Source organism: Rhinolophus sinicus, linkage group LG09 (assembly GCF_036562045.2).
Source record: "Rhinolophus sinicus isolate RSC01 linkage group LG09, ASM3656204v1, whole genome shotgun sequence".
NCBI lineage: Eukaryota > Metazoa > Chordata > Mammalia > Chiroptera > Rhinolophidae > Rhinolophus > Rhinolophus sinicus.
Genome location: NC_133758.1, coordinates 58,209,679 through 58,235,355, shown reverse-complemented (window position 1 = coordinate 58,235,355; position 25,677 = coordinate 58,209,679). Strand labels below are relative to the sequence as shown.

The following is a 25,677-nucleotide window of genomic DNA, read 5'->3' as shown; positions in this document are numbered from 1 at the left end:
ACTCCAAAGGCAATGGAAGTAAAAGCTAAAATAAACGAATGGGACTATATGAAACTTAAAAGCTTCTGCACAGCAAAAGAAACCATTGACAAAATAAAGAGGCCACCAACTGAATGGGAGAAGATTTTTGCAAACAGTGCCTCCGATAAGGGGCTAATATCCAGAATATACAAGGAACTCATGCAACTCAACAACAAAAAAACAAACAACCCAATTGAAAAATGGGCAGAGGACTTGAAGAGACATTTCTCCAAAGAGGACATACAAATGGCAAATAGATATATGAAACAATGCTCAACATCACTAATCATCAGAGAAATGCAAATCAAAACCACAATGAGATATCACCTCACCCCAGTCAGAATGGCTATCATCAACAAGACAAATAGTAACAAATGTTGGAGAGGCTGTGGAGAAAAAGGAACCCTCATACACTGTTGGTGGGAATGCAGACTGGTGCAGCCGTTATGGAAGGCAGTGTGGAGGTTCCTCAAAAAATTACGAATAGAATTGCCATATGACCCAGCAATCCCTCTCCTGGGTATCTACCCAAGAAATCTGAAAACATTTATACATAAAGACACATGTGCTCCAATGTTCATTGCAGCTTTGTTTACGGTGGCCAAGACATGGAAACAACCAAAATGTCCTTTGATAGATGAATGGATAAAGAAGTTGTGGTATATATACACCATGGAATACTATTCGGTGGTAAGAAAAGATGATATAGGAACATTTGTGACAACATGGATGGATCTTGAGAGTGTAATGCTGAGCGAAATAAGTCAGACAGAAAAAGCAGAGAACCATGTGATTTCACTGATATGTGGTATATAAACCAAAAGCAACAAAAGAACAAGACAAACAAATGAGAAACAGAAACTCATAGACACAGACAATAGTTTAGTGGTTACCAGAGGGTAAGGAGTTTGGGGGTGGGAGATGAGGGTAAGGGGGATCAAATATATGGTGATGGAAGGAGAACTGACTCTGGGTGGTGAACACACAATGGGATTTATAGATGATGTAATACAGAATTGTACACCTGAAATCTATGTAATTTTACTAACAATTGTCACCCCAATAAATTTAAAAAATAAATAAAAAAAGAATTTTCAAGATATATGGATTAATATAAATTATTTGCAGTTATTTTATGTATTTATTTTATAAATAAAAAATATATATGTATATATATTTTAATGACTAGAAGCAGTGTAAATTGAATAACTGTTTATTCTCAAGGAGATGTATGTGGCTTCTCCTACTCATAAACTTCAGGTTAAGTAATTTTGCTTTCTACAATGTTTCAGGAACTGTTATGACTTTAGGCTAAGGATGATTAAGTGTCTTTTATTTATTTTTTGTTTTGGATGCAAGTGTTCCACACAGAAAGAATTGCCATACTTATGAAAATTGTGTGCAATTAATTTTAGTTAATTACTTTAAATGAATCAAGAATTATGATAGTTATGGTTGCAATGACAAGCCCATGTTACCTTGCAATTTAATGTATTATATTATGTACAGAGTAGCAAAAGCTTTTGTTAAGCAATAAATATTCACATGTCATCTGTTCAAAGACATTATAAACAAATACTGACTTTATTGTTTTAATTTTCCTTCTAAGGTTAATATTTCTTTCTAATGCAAGTATTTAATCTCCATTTTAGTGGAAGAAAAGTAAAAAGCTTCTAAGATGTCTTTGGAGCTTATTCATGAAAAATGAACTATGTAGTGGATAGTTCTGAAAAAGTTTAATTACAAATAATTTGTCAGATATCAGCTAACATCTGTGATTAAATCTGTACTTTTTGATACATAGCACAAAATTTTAAATGTATTAAAGGTAAAGTTTAAGTTTTTAAAACAGGTATAATATGCTATAACTGGCAAAGTCCAAGCTTATGAAATGAATACAAAAGCATCAGTTTTATCATGAAGCAAATATGAAGAAACAAGAAATGATATAGACAAAAATAAACTTACTTTATGTGAGTGAACAAGGAGCTAGTTACATTAATTTCTATTAAAAAACACTGGTTGGCCCGGGCAAAAGGCAGCTCAAGTGATACTACTGTGAGAGCTCAAGGCACTAGGAGGGACTCCCACGAGAAAGTACAGGACTTCTGTGCTCACACTCCACTGACTTTTCAGTTTTGGCTTGCCATCACTTTGCTGGGCTTCAATACAAACAGTATTCTGTTTCTCTATCTGCTGATGCCCAGCAAAGGCATAAAGTGTTTAAAATCACAATATACTTTTGTGGAAACAATTGTGCCAACACTGAATGAGTATTCTGGTTTTCTACTTAGAGTAAGAATATTAAATGTGGAAAAGACATTAAGAGTTACTTGTCTCATATCACACAGCTATTAACCAGACAGCACTGAGGTGAAGACCCAGCTTCTCCGCCTTCTCCTTAGGTGCTCCCTACAGATAATCTCTCAGCATAAGTATCTTTCATAATTAGGAAAATGGAAAGAATTATGAAGAACACAGCATGAATAGCAAACAAAGTGTGCTATGAATAACACACTTTAAAATGTATTCTCCTAAACTGATTTAACACTTTAAAATCTTAAGTTTAATGTTCTATAAAATAAAAAGTATTTTAGGGTGGCTGGATGGCTCTGTTGGTTAGAGTACGAGCTCTGAACAGGGTTGCCAGTTCGATTCCCACATGGGCCAGTGAGCTGTGCCCTCCACAACTAGATTGAAGACAACAAACTGCTGCTGAGCTGCCACTGAGCTGCCAGAGGGGTGGCCAGATGGCTCAGTTGGTTCTACTGAGCTGCCAGAGGGGTGGCCAGATGGCTCAGTTGATTAGAGCGCGAGCTCTTAACAACAAGTTTGCCGGTTCAATCCTGGCATGGGATGGTGGGGTGCGCCCCCTGCAACTAAGATTGAAAATGGTGACTGAACTTGGAGCTGAGCTGTGCCCTCCACAACCAGATTGAAGGACAACGACTTGGAGCTGATGGGCACTGAAGAAACACAATATTCCCCAGTTAAAAAAAAAAAAAAAGCACTTTACCAAAATGTAAGTTAGACTCTTTTAGTATTCAACAACAACAACATTTTTCAACATAGCAGCCAGACTCAGCATAACCATGCCAATTAGGTACATAGGAAATTTCTTAACCTGAGGGGTCCAGCCTCCAATCACATAAAGTTTATTATTCACTGTTACTACAGCATGACATGCCAATTGTAGTGGGAGGGGAGACACCCTTTTCCAATTGTCCCGTTCTACAGAATACTTATCAACACAGTTTGTAATAAGATACTGGTTTTTAATTTTCATCTGTCCTCCTATAACATAGAGGTCATTATGAACACTGCCCAGAGCATAGAGCTCTCGAAATTCAGTTGTGCATAACTTTTCCCAAGATTGGTTTCCTCTATCATGATACCTGTAAATTAACAGAGAGAGAACACAGGATTAGAGTTAACATGAAAACAACTTATCCAAGAAACACACTTAAATTTCTTTTCCAACTAAAAATGACATGATTTTGTTCTTCTAATTAGAGAGGAAAAAACATCAATATAAGACAGTGACACAGGTTTATGATTTTTTTTTGCAAGGACTGATGAGGAAAATATAATGTGCATAGAAACAATTAACCACACCTACCTGCAGAATTTTAGGAAAAATAATCAATTGAAAAAATATAGATTATCCATGACTAGCCTTCATTTCCTAATTCTTGGAAATAATATCAAGAACAAATAGGAAAGTCTTACAGCAAATCATTTGTAATTTTACCATAAGAGAATAAGTAAAAATAAAGAAGAAAAAGTCTCATTCTGTAGACTTAGAAGTTTCACTTTAATACTACATTGAAGAAATCAGTTTTAGAGCAGAAATTCTGAAAATATCTCAATTCAGAGACTTCTGATGGGATGATGTAGGATGTGTAGAATTTCAAGGATTATTCTTTGAGTTCTAACTGGCTTAGAACAGCATTAAGAGCACCTGTAGGTGTATAAAAACCCATCTTCAGGTGTCTGCTGGGCATTTAACACCTCTATTAATACCCTAAGTATGTCAGTTTCAGTAATTTCTTCCATGAATAATTATGTCAGCCTGAGAAAAATCTTGGGAGGTAGGGACACTAGGATATATGGCTCTCCGTACCTCCAGGAGCACAACACATGAACTGATCACCTGCGTGTGCGTGTGCATGTGCATGGCATTATACAGTCACTAAGTATATGAGTCTGTGGCTGCCCTTTGTCTTGCCTCTTCATAGTGCTAAGTCTATTTTCTCCAATCACGATTTTGGACACATAGTCTATGAAGGACAAAAGTACTTATGGAAACAGTGGGGTAAAATATGTGATATTAGATCTGTTCTAGAAAATCAGAAAGTATACCTGGACTTCAAAACTAAAACAAAACAAAAACAGGAAAATATGGAAAATAAAAGTTCTGTTTGGAAACAAATGAAGAAATTATATGGGTGTGCTCTATACAGAGTATAATTTTAAAGTATAGACTACTTTTTTGAATCAAACATTTGATATTTGATCATATTTATAGGAGTTTTTTCCAGTTATCATAGGTCAACTCTTACATTCTTCTCCAGAAATAACCTTTTATTTTAAGCTTGACTGGAAAGTTAGATTATGCTCCTTTCCTAGTGGGCATGCCTGTCTTGTCACAAACTGAATGCAGAAATTTATCAAGTTTCACGATAGCTGTCTTATATGTAATTCTAGGTAAGAAACCAAAGTTCTTAGAACACAGGTATAATAGTATTTTCACTACTATTTTAAATTGTACTGGATTTTAGAAGAGAAAGGAGGATTAGGAATCCATAGGTGGGGACTACTGAAGCAAAGCCAATGAATGAATATATACATAGAACTAAAAAAATGGGGTTTTGTTTTCTGAGGCATGATTCAAGAAACGGGCCAAGAACAAAACACATCCCATGATGGTTGGGATGTACAAGTTTCCTGGGCAACTTGATAGTCTGAGTTTGTTTTAACATTTTGAACTGAAAACGGGGAGAGAAAATGCCCAGATAAAACTATAAAATTTATTATTAAGAAAAATGGGTATGACATAAAAAAGAAAATAATAGTGACAAAAGCATTCAACGTTCTCTGAGGTTGATCATTTAAAAACAACATATATCCTTAGCTGTTTGTATATCAAAGTATGAAAGATAAGTAAAGGAGATGGAAAGGTATACCTTTTTGAAAAGAAATGACCAACCAGAGTACTAGTTTACTTCTTTTTTTAAGTCCAAAAGAAATATGTCTGCATGAAAATCTATGAACTATAAAGTAGGAGCACATTGAAGAGCATCTGGGCAAAAATAAAAGGGATAAGAAACAGAAACACCATAGGAAGAATACCACAAGATGATGATTTCTCACACATATCACAAACTGGCACTAAAGTTATCTTCAGCAGTGCTATAAGACTTTAAATATGCCGACATCTGCTGGAAGTCTCATTTAAGTCCAAGGCAATGCTCCTGATAATTTCATTATTTGCCTTGCTGACAGTTTCATTATTGGAGGGAATGAGGAGGGCAACTGATACTTTTACCCTAATTCTGACCAATGTGGAAGAGCTGGTTGGTGATGGGAACCTGGTTGAATTCAAGAGAGGTAAGTAGGGTATATAGTCAGACATATGCTGTAAAAAAGGGAAACAGACTTTCAAAAGAAGAGGAAAGATGTTTGAGGATCAAAACAGAAAGACACATTGACAGGATTGGATGTTTACTGAAAATAAATTCTCATGGCGGTTTTGTGGCCTGTCTTGATGAGAAAGAGTTATTTAAAGAACCTGAGGTACTTGTAACAAGAGGCTCTCAGATGGAAAGAAGGGCATCTAACCAAGAGCAAATAAAACCAAGAGCAAATAAGACAAGTGGCACAGACCTATAAGAACCATGTGGGGAAAGCCAAAGCTTCCTCCTCCTGTAAGGATTGATACCCTGGCTCTGTGTTCTATACCTGATAATTCTGAAGAAGGCTGCTCATGCTGCTCAGTGACATGCTCTGCCACGATGGGGATAGGTCCAGGTCACTCATCCAGGACTCTGCATTCCTTCCCTTCTCACTACTAGAAGAGATGAGACGCATCTCCAAAATATGAATGTGAAAAAGGGACAGGCTGATAACTTAAAACAGATAATGGAATTCTACGAGTTGACAGAAAAATAGCAGACCTCTTAATTTTTTCTTTGTCCCAACTTTACTGTAAAGAATTACTTTCTGTCTGAAGTCTTAACAAACCCTGGTAAGAGGGAACTGAGAGGAAAATAATAGTGAAGGAGAGCTTTACTCTAGTATGTATTCTGTGTGCATATTTATTATTTACCCAATTAGATTGAAGAGCTGAATACTAAATACTTGCTGAATAAATAATAAACAACTGTATGTGTCCTCACATACAAAACCTAGATGATATGCTACTTCTTAGCAGACACCTTTGTTCCTCTTACAATTCTAGGATTGAAGCATTCTTACTGAGGCTACAAATATTTTACACTATTGGAGGTTTAGGAAATATCCACAAATTAAGGATAGAGAATGAAAACTGACAGATAATTAATTTTTATTTGAGAAAAAATTACTTATTACTCTGAAGTAGGAACTAAAAAAACTCAATTCAAAGGACTCAGTGGTAATAAACTTCTTCTGGTTAAAAGTTATATCAAGCTCTTCAAAAACAAAGCAAGGCATTCTATCCTATCATACTGATAAATAAGGAAGAATGAAAATATACAATGGAATCACAACATACATACATTTAATTTATACAAATTCAACTACATGTTCTTAAAAAAGGGACATAAAAATAATTTTTAAATGTGGGTGATTTCATCATGAATTTTACAGATATACGTAAAATGTGTAGTTACAGGATAATTTGACTACATGTCATTTAAGATGTCATCACTCTTTCAGCGGTACTTTATCCTGTTGCTAATGTCAAAGCAAGATAATGAAAATAAATTTATAAATATAGTGCTAGATACAAACCTATAGATTTCAACATTCTTGTTCTTTTGTCTAGAGAGTTTAGAAGCACTTGCTTCTCCAGCCACAATTATAGCATTGTTTTCCATGACAACACCAGTACACACGGTTCCTAAACCCTCCCCATACTTGGGAGATGAGACAAAGTAGGTCTTCTGTGATGCAGGATCATAACAAAAACTGGCATCCCCATAGTTCCTATGTCTTGACCTGATTCCTGAAGTATTGGTGCCAATGCAAAGCAAAAGACTAGTAGTCTCCATGCCATAACGAAGATTTAGAGGGTGTTGTTGGGGTGTCTTGAAGGCTTTGAATGTGTTTTGAATTATGTCAATGCAATTTGCATCACATAGAAGCATTGTGTTCCTTTTTAGGGCTTGTCTTAAAAAAGAAGGATTTATAAGTTCCAATCTGACTTGTTTCAAAAGCTCAGCAAGATGCTCTTTGCGGAATTCTTGGTTATGATTTACCCATCTCAGAACTAAGTCCAGAATGCTCTCCTCTCTGGATATGTTAAGGTCATCAGATTTAATAAGCGTTAGAAATTGGTGCACTTCAATTTCTAGTATTTCTTCATGTAAGCTCACCTCAGCAAAGTGCTGATATAAATATTTCTTTGATTGATCAGATAAATCTTCAGCTCCAATCTGCTGTGCAAAATAATAGATACCTATACAGTTGGAGGCATCCATGTGGTCCATCATATATTTTTGACACACACTAAAGACTTCTTCTATCTGCATAAAGTAGGCAGCCATAGTTACAGTCTGTACATTGGCATTATTGATCTCCAAAGCTGCATTATACATGTAATTTAATATAACTGACACACCTTCTGCTGTGATGTCATAAAGTATGACTTCCCTTTGAGTACATTCAAGTAGTCCACAAGTAAACATAGCTTTGAAATAAGGACTAAAAGCAGCCAGGACCAGTCTGTGGCAAGGAAATTTCTCTCCTTCTGCTATGAGTACTACATCAATCATTTCTGCTAATTCTTTCATGTTCTTAACTTTATTCAGTAAATTCAAGCTGTGTTGGTATTTTTCTTTTCCCTCAATCTTGCACTCCATGATTCACCATCCAATGTTTCTAAGTAAGTCTTCTTTAAATTTAGCTTGATTCTTGAGGGGCTATTTGCATTTCTGATTACTCACAAAGCAACATAGATGTCTTAGAACATTCCTGAGGGAAAGAAAAGAAGCAGTTTTCTTCCAAGAAAAAATTCTCCATAATTTAAAATGCAGCATTAGTTCTAAAAAATAATTATAAATAAATATTACTCATTCCAAACTGAGTAGTTTAAGATAACTACTTTTTTCCTATTTAAAAATAATGTCAATTGTATAAACAGTAAATTTTTAACCACTAACAATATTTTCTTAATCAGCAATAGAGATTTTTCTGGGAGGGCTGGAAAGTCCTCCCTCTTGTGGTCAATGAAGAGAGAAGTGATAAGATGAGCACATTTTGCAATTCCACTTCCAGTTACCAATTACAGCTGCCCTGCAGGCAAAGGGTACAGAGATTTAATGTTCTCTCTGAGGAGATGCAACATCATCTAAAAGGTTACGTTCACCTCCCCCCAAAATGCACCCAAATGTTAAAATGGCCAATTCGCAAAATCAAAACAGGGGCTATGTAGGATGGCTGGAAAAAGAGAATACTTAAAATTCTCAAACTTTGCTCTGGGGCAAGTAATTCAAAACAAATGCTGTGGAAAACACAACCAAATGTCAGCTGATCTGAGACTTCACAGTACTTAAAACTTACAACTAAATCATCCTAAACTTAGAAATATGCACAAAAGTCATCCCGTTTCTCTCTCCTCTCTCCTTACTCAGTTCCTCTTTGTTTCCTATTTCATGGTGGCAGAGACTGTATCACTTCTTCACTTAAAAAGCACTAGTTTAGTTAAGAGTCTCTTTAAGTCATCGTCACCTTCCCCAGAGGAATGGAAATGGGATGTTTACAGGAAGTTAATTAGCTGTTTTGATTGGATGAATGATATTTCTAGAGTCAGAAACCTTAATGTGAGGAGCAGATCTCAAGTATCTGTCACCCTTTGGAGTTCTTACTTGGCTATAGTTGCATACAGTAAGAATAAATGTTGATGGCAGAAAAGTCATTACTAGGAGTTAAGAAACAAGAGGAGGTGATAATTTGAACAATGCGAAAACAAAATTTGTCAGCTGTAAAGGTTATATATTTTCTAAATCTCTGTGACCCTATAAAATTAGAAATTTCATGTGTCTCAATGAGACATGACACTTTTTTCAAGTGCTGAATTAAAGTTCTTTTCAGGAAACAAGTGTTAAACATGACAGGAATGTTTAACTATATAATGGCTATTAGAAAACCTATGAAAAGGAATTATAACAGCTAGCCAATCTGAGAATCTGTATACTTGAAATAGGAATAAAACCTTCCTTGCCATATTTTCTGGCATTAATAGCTTAGTTCTATTTCCATGAAAGCTTAAGGCTTTCTTTGTAAGGGTTTGCAGGTTAAAAATGGTGTTTATTTGTTTATTTAGTGTTTATTTGTTTTAGATTTTTACAAAGAGAATCCAATTATGGGCTAAAAGGTCATTATATTACTGAAGTCTCCCACAACACACTAGGACTAGCCCAGATCATGTTACGTAGGCTACCTTATACATAAACACTTCAATCAATTTTACAGATAACAGTTGTCACTTTAAGTTGAAAAGCATAAAAGCTTTCTTATAATGAAATAAATATTTAAACATTTCTAGTATCACACTGATGTGCAAGAATCTCTCAAAGGACAGCAATACTACCCAATGCTGGAAGGCAAAGTGCAACTCCCAGATAGGATCATTGGATCCAGCAGCTGCAGGAAGTTCAGGCTCATTGGTCCCTAAAGTGTTGATTGTGATGTTGCTGGGACAGAAATGAGGTGCTGAGAACCCAGATGCTGTGACCACAACCCCAGGATTTTGTATCTTTAAGGCAGGAGCCAAACCATCCTTGTTGAACTTTTTGGAATAAGGCTATTGTAATAAAAACATAGGTAGCATTAGTTTCAAAAAGAGAGGTTAAGAATGGGGTAAATAATCAGTACAGTGTGTGCTTGCTTTCTTTATAAATACATTATACATAATATCTCAAAAACAACTTTATAGTGGACAATATTGGGTTTTCCCCAGCATCCAACCTGTCTTCACTTGGTAAAATAGGGGTGGAATTGATTCCCATATCCCTCACCACTGTGACTGGTTTGGGATGGGTATGAGATATGACATTGGCATAATCAGAGCGCAGCTCAGCTCTCTGGTTCAATGGTTGTGGGTATCCATGTGTTATACAGATGAGAGGACTGGAACTGCCATAGCCATGTCGCCATAAGCTAGTATGAGGACAATATAGGGAAGGTGTAGACAATCCAGAGCAATGGAGTTTGAAAGATGCCTTACATCTGTATTTTTCAGTTTTGAGAGACAAACCACTCCCTTTATTGTTTAAGCTAGTTTGAATCGAGACTGCTGTTATTGGCACTCAGGAGTCCTTACCACTATATGTGGCATATGCAAAAATATTGAGAAAACATTGTCTATAATTGCAACTATATATTCTACAAAATTTCACTTTTGTCATATTATTGTGTTTTCTATTATTATACTGTCAAGTAAAAGAACCATAGAAACCTCTAACTTATCCTTATTTCTCCTTGATAGAAGGCAACACTAAGTCACTCTTCTGAGTTTACCTCTTCTCATTAAACGGCCACAACATTTCACAGATGCAGAAACTGAGTCTTCTACCCAGTTCCATCTGATTTCAAACTCTGTATTCTTAACTATTCCTTCTAGTGCAAATGTCAGCAAACTAGGGCTTTGTAGGCCAAGCTGTCTCTGTAGTAACAACACAACTTTGCCATTATAATGCAAAAGCAGCCATAAACAGTAAATAAACAAATTTGCATGGCTGTATGCCAAGGAAATATTTTATGGATATTGAAAACTTGAATGTCATATATTTTCAAATGTCCTGAATGATTCTTCTTCTTTTCATTTTGAAAAGCTATTTAAAATGATAAAATTAATTGCTAGCTCATGGCCTATACACAATAACAGGCAGCTGGTCAACAACTCCTGCTCTGTTATAAATAAATCCATTTTCTAGATATGTCTGGGTACCTAATCTCCACTTCTCTGCTTAAATCCAGAGAAGGGGAATGGTCAGATTACTATTCTTAAAAGATCATCTGGTTGTCTCCAAGGTTCCCAAATATAAATCAATTTCTTGAATAAATGCTTTATTTGGATGAAGCTTCTCTGCCCCAAACACTGGCTCCAAAACAACAAAACAACATTTAAAAAAAAAGAAATAACTGTTTCAAACATTCTGAGGAACATTTATGAATTTTTTAGATGAGTATATATATATCTGTTAAGTATCTCTTCCTTCCAATTGCCTTTTTTACAACTCCTGAAAGCTACCCTAATTGCTATGGATTTATAGACCAAAAGTATTCACTAATGGAAATCCTAAAAAATACACTTCAAAAACATTCTCAGCATTGTTTCTTGTACATATAAGGTGCGTAAAAGATATTGGCATTGTAGGTAGGTTTGGATGTGAGGTAGTCCTAGGTTTGAATCTCAGTTTAGTCACATGCTGTAATCCTAAAATTATTTAACCTTTCTAAACCTTGGTTTCTTCATCTGTAAAATGGGGATAATGTATATAAATAAAATAGACTGAGCATGCAACAGAAATTATTGTTAGTTTACAGTGGTGTAGATCAGAGATTAGAAACATGGGCTTTGCCTTGGGTTAGAGGCCTGGGTTGAATCTTTGCTCTACTATCTAGTAACACAATCAAGTTTCTTAGCCTCTTTCAGCTTTCTCACCTAAGATTAGTTTTGAGAATTATATAAGAATAGTTTGGAGAAGTAAACAAGGCCATGCACGTACAACATGTAATTTGCTTGGTAAAATTTGCATAGTAAAGCTGAGGCAGGATACCTGAACAAATAATTTTTCAATAATAAATATGTTTGGTTCTTCCATCACCATATATTCGATCCCCCTTACCCTCACCTCCCCCCCCACCCCCCTTACCCTCTGGCAACCACTAAACTATTGTCCGTGTCTATGAGTTTCTGTTTCTCATTTGTTTGTCTTGTTCTTTTGTTGTTTTTGGTTTATATACCACATATCAGTGAAATCACATGGTTCTCTGCTTTTTCTGTCTGACTTGTTTCGCTCAGCATTACTCTCTCAAGATCCATCCATGTTGTCACAAATGTTCCTATATCATCTTTTCTCACTGCCGAATAGTATTCCATTGTGTATATGTACCACAACTTCTTTATCCATTCATCTATCGAAGGACATTCTGGCTCTGGGTGATGAACATACAATGGGATTTATAGATGATGTAATACAGAATTGTACACCTGAAATCTATGTAATTTTACTAACAATTGTCACCCCAATAAATTTAATTAAAAAAAAATATGTTTGGGTCCATATACAAACTGCTTGTGGGTACAGACACAGCTCATAAATAAAAGACAGCTGACAGCAACTTTTTCTTTAATGAGGGCATTCTCCTTTCATCAGCAAAACAAAATTATATCAATGTTCTCAATGATACCAATGGGAGGTTATTCTCTGCTCCAATTTAGAGAAGACTGAACTGGTGCATTCATATTAATAATACCCATAATAATGGAGAAAAATGAGTAGGAAAGATAAATATAAATCACAAGAATAAAGCCTAATTACTTTGCAAATCCAAAATGCACTTATACTCATGTCCAGTATATTTCGTTGTAAGAAATGGACTGCTACAAATTTTAATGTGGCATAAAACTGTTAACCTAAACTGTCAATGTTTAGCTTTTACAATGTTTAATTTTATCATCTTTACATTATCTTTAAATTTGCTACTTTTTAAAAATAACAATTGATATATGACAATGCCTCCATGTTTTGCTAAAGTTAAAAGTAGTTTAAATTCATAGCAGCACTGTTTGAAAAAAAAATTGGGGGATAACCTAAATATACATTAGTAGAACGGATAGACTATAGTACCATGTTTTCCCGAAAATAAGACCTTGCTGGACAATCAGCTCTAATGTGTCTTTTGGAGCAAAAATTAATACAAGACCCAGCATTCCATTCCATTCCATTCCAAAATATGACCCGGTCTTATATTATAGTAAAATAAGACCGGGTTTCATATTAATTCTTGTGCGCATGCACACATCAGGTCAGACAATTAAGTTCATGAACTCATCCTAGAAAAAGTGCTACATACCTTATTGCTGAATATCACTAAGGTCACCTTCGAAGGATTCCCTTCGGGGAGCTATGCACCAACACTAGCACCCAGTCCACCCTTCAAAGCAATTTTGGAACTTTTTCTGGAATGGCCATCAGAGCTGCTATCATATTACCCTTGATGCACTGAATGTCATCAAAATGTCTTCCTTTCAATATTTCCTTTATCTTTGGGTAAAGAAAAAAGTCATTGGGGGCCAGATCAGATAAGTAGGGAGGGTGTTCAGTTACAGTTATTTGTTTACTGGCTGAAAACTCCCTCACAGACAGTGCCGTGTGAGCTGGTACATTGTCATGATGCAAGAGCCATGAATTGTTGGTGAAAAGTTCGTTTTCGTCTTTTTCACACAACCTTTTGAGCACTTCCAAATAGTAAATTTGGTTAACTGTCCAGTTGGGACAAATTCATAATGAAAAATCCTTCTGATATCAAAAAAGGTTAGCAACATTGTTGCAACAAGTTTGTGAACTTAATTGTCAGACCTGGTGTGCATATACATACACAGAGGGTGCCAAAAATATGTATACACATTTTAAGAAAGGAAAACTGGATTAAAATTGTAACAATATATACCGATAGCAAAAGATGAATACAAGTCACGTTTGACTTCTGCAATTACAAGAGGTGCTCAAAGTGGTCCAGACACTTCTGATTATGGTGAACTACTGCTTGAGCAACATTGACCAAAGTGTCCACTTGTGTACATTTTTTGGCATCCCCTGGTGTATGTGTATATATATATATATATATATATATATATATATATATATATATAGAGAGAGAGAGAGAGAGAGAGAGAGAGAGAGAGAGAGAAGGAGGAAGAGGAGGGGGAAGAAGACAATTTTCTTTTTAACCTGTCAACGTGCAGGCAGCCCAACTAATGTGACCGGAAAACACAAAAACTTACAACCTACTTATCCAGTTTCAATGAGAACTGCTTCGGGGGAAAGACGGAAACAATTCCTTTCTACTCCTGCTTTGATGGGAAAAGAAGTTACTGAATTCCTGAATCAGAGTGTACTTTTTCCCCCATAAATGTTCAGTATGGTGAGTAGGTCATAACAAGAAATGACAGAGTTGATAAACAGCAAAGCCTTGAATTTTTATCGATGAAAAAAACCAAAGACCTAGAAATGACTTGGACAGGGTTCTGAATTCCAGTGTGTCTAAAAATCCCCTCAACAGACTGGTCGGCAAGCTGAGGGATGTCAACATGATATAAGAAAATGATGTCCCAGTTCCAATGTTAAAAACAAAATCCTTCTGGAAGTTGGTGACTATCATGTATAAAATCACTACCCCATATTTAAAGAAATTATCCCGAGCCTATTTTCACCAACACTACCCCTCATTCAGGCATTATGAGACCCTTCACAATCTGGCACCTCTTAACCTTTCTTGCCTCATTTCTTGCCTCTGACTTTTCTTCAATACATTTTTCAAACGTTTAGTAGTACTGAACCACTAACAATGCATACATCCTTTTATACCTGAAAAAATATAACTGGCTTTTCAAAATTCAGTTCAGACATCACTTCCTCAGTGAGGCCTTCTTTGCCCCTGCTTGTTTATACCTTGAACACAGTGATTGCACTGTTGCTGCAATTTATTTATGTATATGTCTGCCTCTCCTTTCAATGATGAGCACACTGGGGGTAGAGGGGGCTCATGTCTTAATCATTTCTGTATTAACACCTGTCTATGATGATGCCTGGCAGATTAGAGTTGCTCAATGAGGTGTCTGCAATTAAATGAACGCTTTGCTTAGTCTTAAATTACAAGTTCATGATAAACTTTTATACATGTTAATAAACCAGTATCTTGAAAAAAAAATTTTCTACATATAAAAGTTATGGTTGATTTTTCAAGTTGCTTTCCTTTTGTTCAAGTTAAACAAATCACCCAGAATCAGAATCATTCACTTAATCTCCCTGCCTATACTTTGTGACACCCATTTCTCACTCCATGTGCTCTCAGGAATTTGGTCCCCATCTCAGAGACCAGCTGAAGCCAGAGATCACAAATTGGCTGCTCACAGACATTTCTTTTTCTATTTCCTTTTTTGTAAATTAGTTGTCAACAAAGTTGAAACATTCTAGCATCTATTGAAAATAATGGAAGATGTGGCATCAGTGGGTCCTTAATTCCCATGGCAACAACAGTGTGAAGGACCTGAGTAATTAGTTGCCAGCTCTCAGATGGCACATCTACTCTCCCATTCCCTAGCCCACATTATCGACTGTTGATACCTGAGTATCAGTTATCATTTATAATTCTTTTTCTGCTGTTGCTTTTCTACCCCTGTCCTTTTAGTTATCCTACAGCCATTTAAGTTTGTGAACCCTGGTTTTTACCATTACATCCCCATACCCTAATTTGTTGCATCACCATCTTGCGCAGAAAATAGCTTAGAACACCTGTGCCACCGTAAATGCACTCTGAGTCTCCCACTAGTATGGACAAATGCCTGATTCATTTAATAGTAATAATCATGCACTAGGCATTTCATAACAGGCTACGGATATAGATGATAAATTTAAATAAGATAGGCTTCTTTTTTCCTTCCTTCGAGGAGTTCACAATGCTTTGCATTTTCACCATGCTTTATTCTTTTCAAAGAACCTTAATATGCATTAGTTCTGCTTAAGAACCATGTGGGGGTCGGAGCGGTGGATCCAAGGTAATTATATTGCGGGCTTTAACGTTAAGTGTTGCCGGGAGATACATTTGATGTTAACTGAAGTTTTTTTTTTTTTTTAAGTGCCAGGCACTATTCAGGATTCTAAGAGACAACCAGGAATAGAAAGAGTGTTCTACATTTCTGGAGCTTACAGTCTAGCGAGGGAGGCAAATGATCGAGTACTACTTAGTTTAGAGAATAACACCACGAAGGCTATGAAACTGAATAATGGGACAGAAAGCGGGGAAGACAGCCTTGGCTGGGCAGAGATCGTGTGTAGGAGGAGGCGACTTACTAAACAGAGCCCTGCTGGCAGGGTCTGGCCCCAGGACAACCTGAGGGAAGCTCAGAGGGACCTGCAAGGCTACCCCTAATTCCGGGCCGCGATCTTTCTCCCTCGGACTGTCCCTACAGCTAATAAAAGGCTTTCGACGCCCGCGTTTCCCCGTCACTCTGTTACACTCTGTTACTTACCGAGTGCTGCCCCCCCCCGCCTTGAGCAAGGCCCTGCTCGCTCCGCAGGGGCCACCGGCGACCGGGCCTGGTGGCCCTTCCGGCGCTCCAGTGTCAGGAGGGCGCAGGGTCCGCGGGACGCGGGGGATATGGGGGTGGGGCTGACTGACCAGCATTGCCTAATACGGGGCTGGGCTGCCCAGCGGTACATAAATAGACGGCTCAAGAGAGGGCGCTGGCAGCAACTCCGAGGTGACAGGTGCTTGCTCTTGGCACCCCAGGCGGGGGTGCGGATTGGGGAACCTTGTAGCACAAGCTCCGGGAACCGCTCTGGGCCTTGGGAGGGCCTTCCGGTGCTGGTTCCAGACTGAGACTCTCCAGCTCCGAAGGCGTTCTGCGCCTGTAGGAGTCTTCCGGTGCTGCCCTCCCCGGGCCACCATCAATGAATGTCGGCCGGGAGGGAGCGAGGATACTTTTTTTTTTTTTAATCTGGAAATTGGATTTTTAAAAATGACAAATCTATCCATTTAATCCTTTTTAAAAATGCAAAACGACCCAAAACCCCTATGTGTGGTGTCATTGAACGTGGCCCTGTAATAGGGTTGCCAGATAAAATACTAATAGGCAGTTAAATGTAAATTTTGGTAAACACTGTCATGCGGGGACTCTGGTCCTGCTCCCCACACCAGAACGCAGGATATGGTGAGGACAAAAAGGAACACCAACAGGGCCATAGATAAGGGAGTCATACCACTATATTCTCACTGGTGGCTGGGTTGGAGACACAGGAAGCAGTAGCCACACAATCTGCAGTCCGCCAGCTGCTTTTCTGCCACCCAACCAACTCCCTTGCTAGCTGCAATCTGCACTTGCTAGCTCAGCCTTGGGAGTTATATTAGTGGCCAGAGGCTAACTGTTACAGCTGATGGCCAACTAGTCACAACTGATGGCCATCTACTATCCCAGGCAGCACCCCTCAACGAGAGGCCGAGAACCTGGAAACTGCTATCTAGGACTCTGTCCCCACAAAAAACAATAATTATTTTTTAGTATGTGTCCCAAATATTTCACGGTTGTGAGGACAGAGCCAGGAGTGCAGTTTCCAGGCGCTCGGCCTCACGTGGAAAGGTGGAAAGGTCCTGGCTCAGGTAGTAAATAGCCATCAACTGTGATTGGATGGCCATCAGCTGTGGCTAGTTGGCCGTCAGCTGTAACCAGTGAGCCATTGGCCACTAATATAACTGCCGTGGCTATGCTAGCAGAAATGGGGACTAGCAAGGTGATGGTGGCTGAGCTAGCAAGAGCGGATTGCAGTTAGCACGGAGGATTGCAGCTAGCAAGTGAGGTTGGATGTCAGAGAGAAGTGGACGGCAGGTTGCAGATAGTGTGGCTCCTGCTTCCTGTGTCTCCAACCCAGCTGCCAGCGAGAATATAGTGGTATGACACCCCTATCTATGGCGCCGTGGGTGTTTCTTTTTGGCCTCACCATGTGTGGGGACAGAGCCCCAGAAAGTAGTTTACAGGCTCTCGGCCTCACATGGAAAGGTGCTGGCTCGGGTGGTAGATGGCCGTCGGCTGTGGCCGGTTAGCCGATTGGCCGCTGGTATAACTGCTGCGGCTACGGAGAACCAAAGACTGCCGAGGATTGCCGAGGAGAGCCGAGGAGAGCCGAGGAGAGCCAAGGAGAGCGGAAGAGAGTAGAGGAACAGAGTCGAGGAGAGTCGGTCGGTCGGTTGGCGGAAAGGCGGACGGCAGGTCGCGCGTCCGGTGGGCCCAGCCTCCAGTGAGACCATAGTGGTATGACTCCCCTACCTATGGCTCCGTGGGTATTCCTTTCTGGCCTCACCATATCCTGCGTTCTTGTGTGGGGAGCGGGAGCAGAGACCCCGCAGGCCGCCCCGCCTGAAAAATGGCGCAGTGAGCAGGGTATGGTGTCCGCTGAAACTCTCCGGAATATACTGGAGCAGTTTACACGTATAAAAGCTCAGCTTCATAAGCAGAGTACGGTGCCGGCCAACACCTACCGAAGCATGGTGGAGCAGTTTGTGCGTGTGAGAGCCCAGGTTCGGAACGCCCATGAGGAGCGACACCGGGAACGGGAGGCACAGTCTGCCCGGGAGACTCAAGCTGGCACATCACCCTCTTGGCCATGGACGGCATTGCCTTCATTTTGGTGATCTGCTGCGGCCTTAAGCTCCGAGGGTGGTGGACATCTTACACCGAGGCCTCCACCCACTCAGACACCTGGCGTGGCGAGCAAGGTTCCGACCAGGTAGGAATGGAGTCTGACTCTGGGCAGGAGGACGTGTGGCCCACACACAGTGTATGGTGTCCGGTGGCCACTGTTCTCAGGAGTTGGACCCCCAAGGAGGGGTGGGAGGACATGGACGGCTCTCCGGCCAGCGTGGAGAGGGCCCTGCGGGCTCTGGCTGAGCAGTTGCCGGAGGAGGAGAAGGCTACAGCCAGCCGCATGGGCTGGATGTTCCTCACGGCCTTGAGTCTCAACACGGAAAATGGGCTTAATGAAGGGGCCCGGGTGCCGGACCAGGTGTCCCGGTTGGAAGCGCTGGAAGCCTGGGTCTGTCTGTTAGAACAGGGGCCCCAAGGTGGAGACTCTGAGGCAGAGGCGGAGGAAGCAAGTGGAGACAATGTAGCTCCCAACCCCCAAGCCCGGCCAATCTTTAAGCAAAGGGTAAAACGTGAGCAACCTTTGGGTCCCGGGGGCGTTGCTGCCGGCAACCCAGCTGTGACTGAGTTCACAACCTACACCCCATACACTCCCACTGAGTTGCAGGAGCTGGGGAGACGGTATAGACAGCGCCCTGGAGAGCCAGTCTCGGCTTGGCTATTACGTTTATGGGACGAGGGAGCAGACAGCATTCTCTGCTCCCCAGGCGAGATGGAAAAGCTAGCCTTCGTGACAGTGCATCCATCCCTGCGACAAAGGTTACAAAACTGCCATAGGTTGGCCAACAACCAGGGCAACCATTCTCTAATGCAGTGGCTCACTGCTGCGGTACGCACCATATGGGAACAGGCTGGCGAGGTGCCAGATACTGTGAGTCAATGGCAGTCATATACAGAACTTACGCAAATAATCCGTGAAATGGGTACGAGACATGCTATTTTTAACCTCAACATGCAGGGCCCAGATGACGAGCTTTTTACTGCCAGCATGAGAGATCTGGTTTTGGATACTGCACCTGCGAGTGGTTTTGGATCCTTGGTTGCTAGTCTTACACCGTATGTAGGGCGACAGATCCATGAAGTTACAACTGCCATGGCCACCCTAGGGGATGTTGAAAGCCGGAGGTGAAGGAAGTTAAGACAGGAGGTCTGCACAGTTGAGACCTGGAAACCCAAACCAAAGGTAAAGGGGCGAGGTCGCGGGCCTCAGAGAGTAACACGCGCACAGATGTGGCGTGATCTCGTGGCAGCAGGGGTTGATAGGAAGAAAATAGACCGACAACCCAATGCACTCCTGCTGGAACTTTGGAAACAGTTGCGTCCGGAACAACAATTCCGGAGAAGCATAAAGGAGGAGTCTGGGAAAGCGCGACCCGTGTCCCTCTAGGACTTCATGCAGCCGCTTGAGGCCGACTCCTTTCAGCTTGATTAGGAGTGGGGCCAAGGTACCTGGTCAGAGGGGACGAGCAGGGACCGGAGGCCCCACATGGAACTGTCCATACATTGGTCCCCTTCGAATGTACAGAGGGTTTTGGCTCTCGTTGCTACTGGCGCTGACTGCAGTCTCGTTTATGGGAACCCAGAACTGTTCTCTGGACCAGCAATCTGTATTGATGGCTACGGGAGAAAGACTGTGACTGGGAAAGCTGTTTCCTTACCACTGGGTATAGGAAGGCTTCCTCCTCGTACCTACAAGGTTTATGTCTCCCCCGTTCCGGAGTATATTCTAGGGGTGGACGTGCTACATGGCCTCAGCTTACAGACGTCGGTAGGAGAGTTCCGTCTCCGGATCCAGGTGGTGAAAGCGGTGACACGCGGGCATGCTCACCACCCTCCTCAAGTGTTGCCACAGCCCTGGCACGTGGTTACAGTGCGACAGTACCGCCTGCCAGGAGGGCAGGAGAAGATTGGTCGTACAATATTGGAATTGAAAAAGGCACATATTGTGAGGCCAACGTACAGTCCCTTTAACTCCCTAGTATGGCCTGTCAAGAAACCAGATGGGACCTGGCGAATGACTGTAGACTATAGGGAGTTAAATAAGGTGACGCCACCCTTGCACGCTGCATTGCCTTCAATTCATGATTTAATGGATTGTCTGACTGTCCGCCTGGGGACATATCACTATGTAGTGCACTTGGCCCTGGCAGGTCAAAAGCCCCCACTGTTGGTGGTTGGGCCTGATAGCCCCATGGGGGGCCGGTTTGACTCATGATTTGCAAGTGACACCAGGGGTGGTGGCTGAATGGCCACCGCAAGTGACTGTAGTATACAGAGGTCCTGATACCGGGATGATTTTGCGAGGAAACTATGTGCTCTCACTATGGCCTATTATGGGGTCCCTGTTCTGTTACATGTTGAAACTATGCAAGGGACCCCAAGCACTGCCATAAAGGTCTGGTACCACAAACCGGGAAAGGTGCCAGTGGCAGCAACCCTCCTTTCCCAGGACAAGAAGCTGGCATGTATCCTCCCAGATGGAAGGGATTTGCCATTGTTGGTTCCTAAGACTACCGTTTCTTTTCATCCGTAGGTGTCAGTAGGCTAATATGGCACAGGGACCCTCGCGGAAGACGTTTGTCACGTAGATTGTGAGGTGAGACCCTGTAAGGGTGGAGTGTGGGGACAGAGCCCCAGAAAGTAGTTTACAGGCTCTCGGCCTCACGTGGAAAGGTGCTGGCTTGGGTGGTGGATGGCCATCGGCTGTGGCTGATTGGCCGTCGACTGTGGCCAGTTAGCCGATTGGCCGCTGATATAACTGCTGTGGCTACGGAGGAGATCCGAGGACTGCCGAGGATGCCGAGGAGAGCTGAGGAGAGCTGAGGAGAGCGGAAGAGAGTAGAGGAACAGAGTCGAGGAGAGTGGAGGAGAGTCGGTCGGTCGGTTGGCGGAAAGGCGGACAGCAGGTTGCGCGTCCGGTGGGTCCAGCCTCTAGTGAGACCATAGTGGTATGACTCCCCTACCTATGGCTCCGTGGGTGTTCCTTTTTGGCCTCACCATATCCTGCGTTCTTGTGTGGGGAGCGGGAGCAGAGACCCCGCAGGCCGCCCCGCCTGAAAAATGGCACAGCGAGCAGGGTCTCCCGCACGACACCATGTCCTGCATTCTTATGTGGGGAGCAGGACCAGAGACCCTGCATGACACCCTGCATGACAATGGTCAATTCATATTTAACTGGTTGTGGGTCTTTTGTTTGTTTGGGGTTCTGTATTTTCATTTGTCACATCTGGCAATTCTACTTAGGAGCAATCAGTTCCATGACCTTTGCCCTCAAGTAGGAGGTTTCCTGGAAGCCTGAGAAAGGACTGGTTAGCTATGCTAAGGTTTGGTGTGGTGCAGGGAAGGGGATCGATGGTTTTCCTGAGGGAAGTGTCACAGACTATCTAGTGTTGACTTTAAATAGACAACCAGCTATTTCTCCAGCAATATGGGTTTATTCAGGAACAACAAACAAATTGCAATTTGTTGACACTTAATCTAATGGCAAACAATTTGCAAGTCCAACGGAGAGGACCATTCTTTTTTTTTGGGGGGGGGGGGCGGGGGCAGTTCAGAAGGGCTGTTGTAAACAGAGTCCATTGCAGGAAATTGAGAGTTGGAAGTGTAGTGGATTTTCATTGGCTGAATTGTCAGTCTCTCGTTGACTGAATTGTTGCATGGTGAAGGTAAGATCCTCCTTCTTCCTTCCTGCTGGAGTAGTAGAGTAGAAAAACATCTTCCTGTTGGAGATGGAAAGTATTATCTTCCTGTTTGGGGTAATTGAGGATGAGCAGCAGGGCATGAGAGCTCCCCCTGCTGGCCTTCCCAACTCCAATTTAAATGAGGTTTCTGTTTACTAATCTTCATGCTACTATGTGGATAAGATAGTAGTATTAGGTCAGCTAATTTAAAACAAAATAAAATTTGTGTCTGGCAGTGGTAACACAATTAAAAAAAAAAAAAAAACCTTACACAAATTTCTTACAGTTCTGGAAGGCAGAAGTCTAAAATGGATCTCGCTGGGCTAAAGTCAAGATGTCCCAGGGCTACATTCATTTCTGGAGACTCTAGGGGAGAATCTGTTTCCTTGCCCTTTCTAGCTTCTATTAACTGTCATTATTCTCTAACTCATGGCCCCCTCCTCCATCTTTAAAGCCAGAAAGAGTTTTTCTTACATTCCATCACATTGACACTAAGTCTTCTTTTGCTTCCCTCTTCCATGTCTTTTTTTTTTATTGTAGTAAAATATATATAACATAAAATTTACCACTTATACATTTATATATATGTAACATTTATATATATGTAACATTTATATATATGTAACATTTATATATAAACGTATTATATATATATATATATATATATATATATATATATATATATGTAACACTTAAAACAAAATGCATTTCATATTGTTAAGTAAAGTTCCTTAAAACATTTTAGATGCTCTACATATCAATCTTTGCATGGATTTGTATTTACATGTACATATTACAGTTATTTGGGAAAACTCCTCTCTCCCTTTCCCACAAACATCTCTTTGATCTGTTAACCCCATTTAGCTCCTTGTACAATGGTTTCTATTCCTGCTTCTGGTTTTGTTTACCAGATGTTTGTGTGAAGCTAATGAATCTTTCTCAGTCAGCTTGCTTTGAAGGCCCTGTTTGATTTCCTGTTTGGCTACTTTACTTCACCTCTTTCATTTGTTTCTGGAGAAAGTGGGGCATGATGTGAAGAGCTAGGGCTTGGGATCCAGAGGCTATGTTAATTAGAATGCGGGCTCTCACTCAGGGCTCTCATTCTGAGCTCTCACTCAGAGTCAATTCTCAAAATATCCATTTGCCAAATGATTAATGAAGGATTAATGTTATCAAATATACTGATTTACTAAAAACTTGTTTTAAGGAATATGCTTCTTGAATATATTATATATGAATACATTCTTTACTCGCATGATTTACTGTTCCTTTTCTACTGCTACTCCTTCTTGCTTCTTCACTCTCTCTTTCATGTTTTCCCTTTTTCTGCACAAGCTTCATTTTCAGCCTTCACTTTCTTAAAATGTTGAGTTGTTTTTCTGTATTCCTTTAGGCATATTTTTCCATTTTGGTTTGATTTATTCCTTTATTCTGGCCCCTTGAAGCTGTGTCTGGCTCCCTTTTATTGTGATTTACCTCTGGACAGCTTTTCCTTGACACAGAAGTCACTTTTCTCCCCACACATCCACTCCCACCCCATATCGTTTCCATCTCTTAAAGAAAAGTACACACATTAGAAATACTATTCCTCCACAACACATTTTGGTTCTTATCTTGAGCTGTATCTATAACTTGGCTTGAGCAGTCTGTTGATTAGAAAAAAAATCAGGCTTCTGGATGAAAAAAACAAGCAACTAACCTGATTATCTCAAACTTCATTCAATTCCCAAAACAGCCAGCCACGGAATGACAAATGAATACACACCAGTGGTATTAGCTTTCTTTTCCTTTCCATGTCTTCATTCTTACTATCCTATTGCAGTTCTTCTGCTGTATCTAATTGTCTGTAGAGTGATTTCCCCCCCAAATATTAGCTGTTAATTCCCACCCTCCTTCTTTCATCAGTTATTTCCTTATGATGCTTTCCTCCTCTATGCCATTTCTTTTTGTTTAATTTATTGGGGTGACAATTGTTAGTAAAATTACATAGATTTCAGGTGTACAATTCTGTATTGCATCATCTATAAATCCCATTGTGTGTTCACCACCCAGAGTCAGTTCTCCTTCCATCCCCATATATTTGATCCCCCTTACCCTCATCTCCCAAACCCAACCCCCTTACATTCTGGTAACCACTAAACTATTGTCTGTGTCTATGAGTTTTTGTTTCCCATTTGTTTGTCTTCTTCTTTTGTTGTTTTTGGTTTATATACCACATATCAGTGAAATCACGTGGTTCTCTGCTTTTTCTGTCTGACTTATTTCGCTTAGCATCATACTCCCAAGATCCATCCATGTTGTCACAAATGTTCCTATATCATCTTTTCTTACCGCCGAATAGTATTCCATTGTGTATATATACCACAACTTCTTTATCCATTCATCTATAGAAGGACATTTTGGTTGTTTCCATGTCTTGGCCACTGTAAACAAAGCTGCAATGAACATTGGCGCACACGTGTCTTTATGTATAAATGTTTTCAGATCTATTGGGTAGATACCCAGGAGAGGGATTGCTGGGTCATATGGTAATTCTATTCGTAATTTTTTGAGGAAGCTCCACACTGCCTTCCATAACGGCTGCACCAGTCTGCATTCCCACCAACAGTGTATGAGGGTTCCTTTTTCTCCACAGCCTCTCCAACACTTGTTACTATTTGTCTTGTTGATGATAGCCATTCTGACTGGGGTGAGGTGATATCTCATTGTGGTTTTGATTTGCATTTCTCTGATGATTAGTGATGTTGAGCATTTTTTCATATGTCTATTTGCCATTTGTATGTCCTCTTTGGAGAAATGTCTCTTCAGGTCCTCTGCCCATTTTTCAATTGGGTTGTTTGTTTTTTTGTTGTTGAGTTGCATGAGTTCCTTGTATATTCTGGATATTAGCCCCTTATCGGAGGCACTGTTTGCAAAAATCTTCTCCCATTCAGTTGGTTGCCTCTTTATTTTGTCGATGGTTTCTTTTGCTGTGCAGAAGCTTTTAAGTTTCATATAGTCCCATTCGTTTATTTTAGCTTTTACTTCCATTGCCTTTGGAGTCAAATTCATAAAATGCTCTTTGAACCCAAGGTCCATAAGTTTAGTACCTATGTTTTCTTCTATGCAGTTTATTGTGTCAGGTCTTATGCTTAAGTCTTTGATCCATTTTGAATTAACTTTGGTACATGGTGACAAATAGCAGTCCAGTTTCATTCTTTTGCACGTGGCTATCCAATTCTCCCAGCACCATTTATTGAAGAGGCTGTCTTTGCTCCATTGTATGTTTTTAGCTTCTTTGTCAAAAATTATCTGTCCATATTTATGTGGTTTTATTTCTGGGTTCTCAATTCTATTGCACTGGTCTAT

The 25,677-nt window shown here is 40.4% G+C and overlaps 1 protein-coding gene across 5 annotated transcripts in view; it reads right to left on the bottom strand.

Annotated features, from left to right (window-relative positions):
- Positions 1-16,646, bottom strand: part of KBTBD12 (kelch repeat and BTB domain containing 12) — an 89,416-nt gene extending 72,770 nt beyond the window's left edge. For 4 of the 5 annotated variants that reach the window (XM_019718681.2, XM_074340478.1, XM_074340475.1 and 1 more), the window contains exons 1-3: positions 16,484-16,646; positions 7,015-8,196; positions 3,146-3,416 (exon numbers count right to left, since the gene is read on the bottom strand). In XM_019718681.2, the coding sequence (XP_019574240.1) occupies positions 3,146-3,416; positions 7,015-8,084 (1,341 nt within the window). In that variant the 5' untranslated portion in view covers positions 8,085-8,196; positions 16,484-16,646. Of the gene's footprint in view, positions 1-3,145; positions 3,417-5,982; positions 6,092-7,014; positions 8,197-16,483 lie in introns of all 5 variants that reach the window. The other variant, XM_074340477.1, reaches the window with a different exon arrangement.
- Between the last annotated feature and the right edge of the window lie 9,031 nt (positions 16,647-25,677).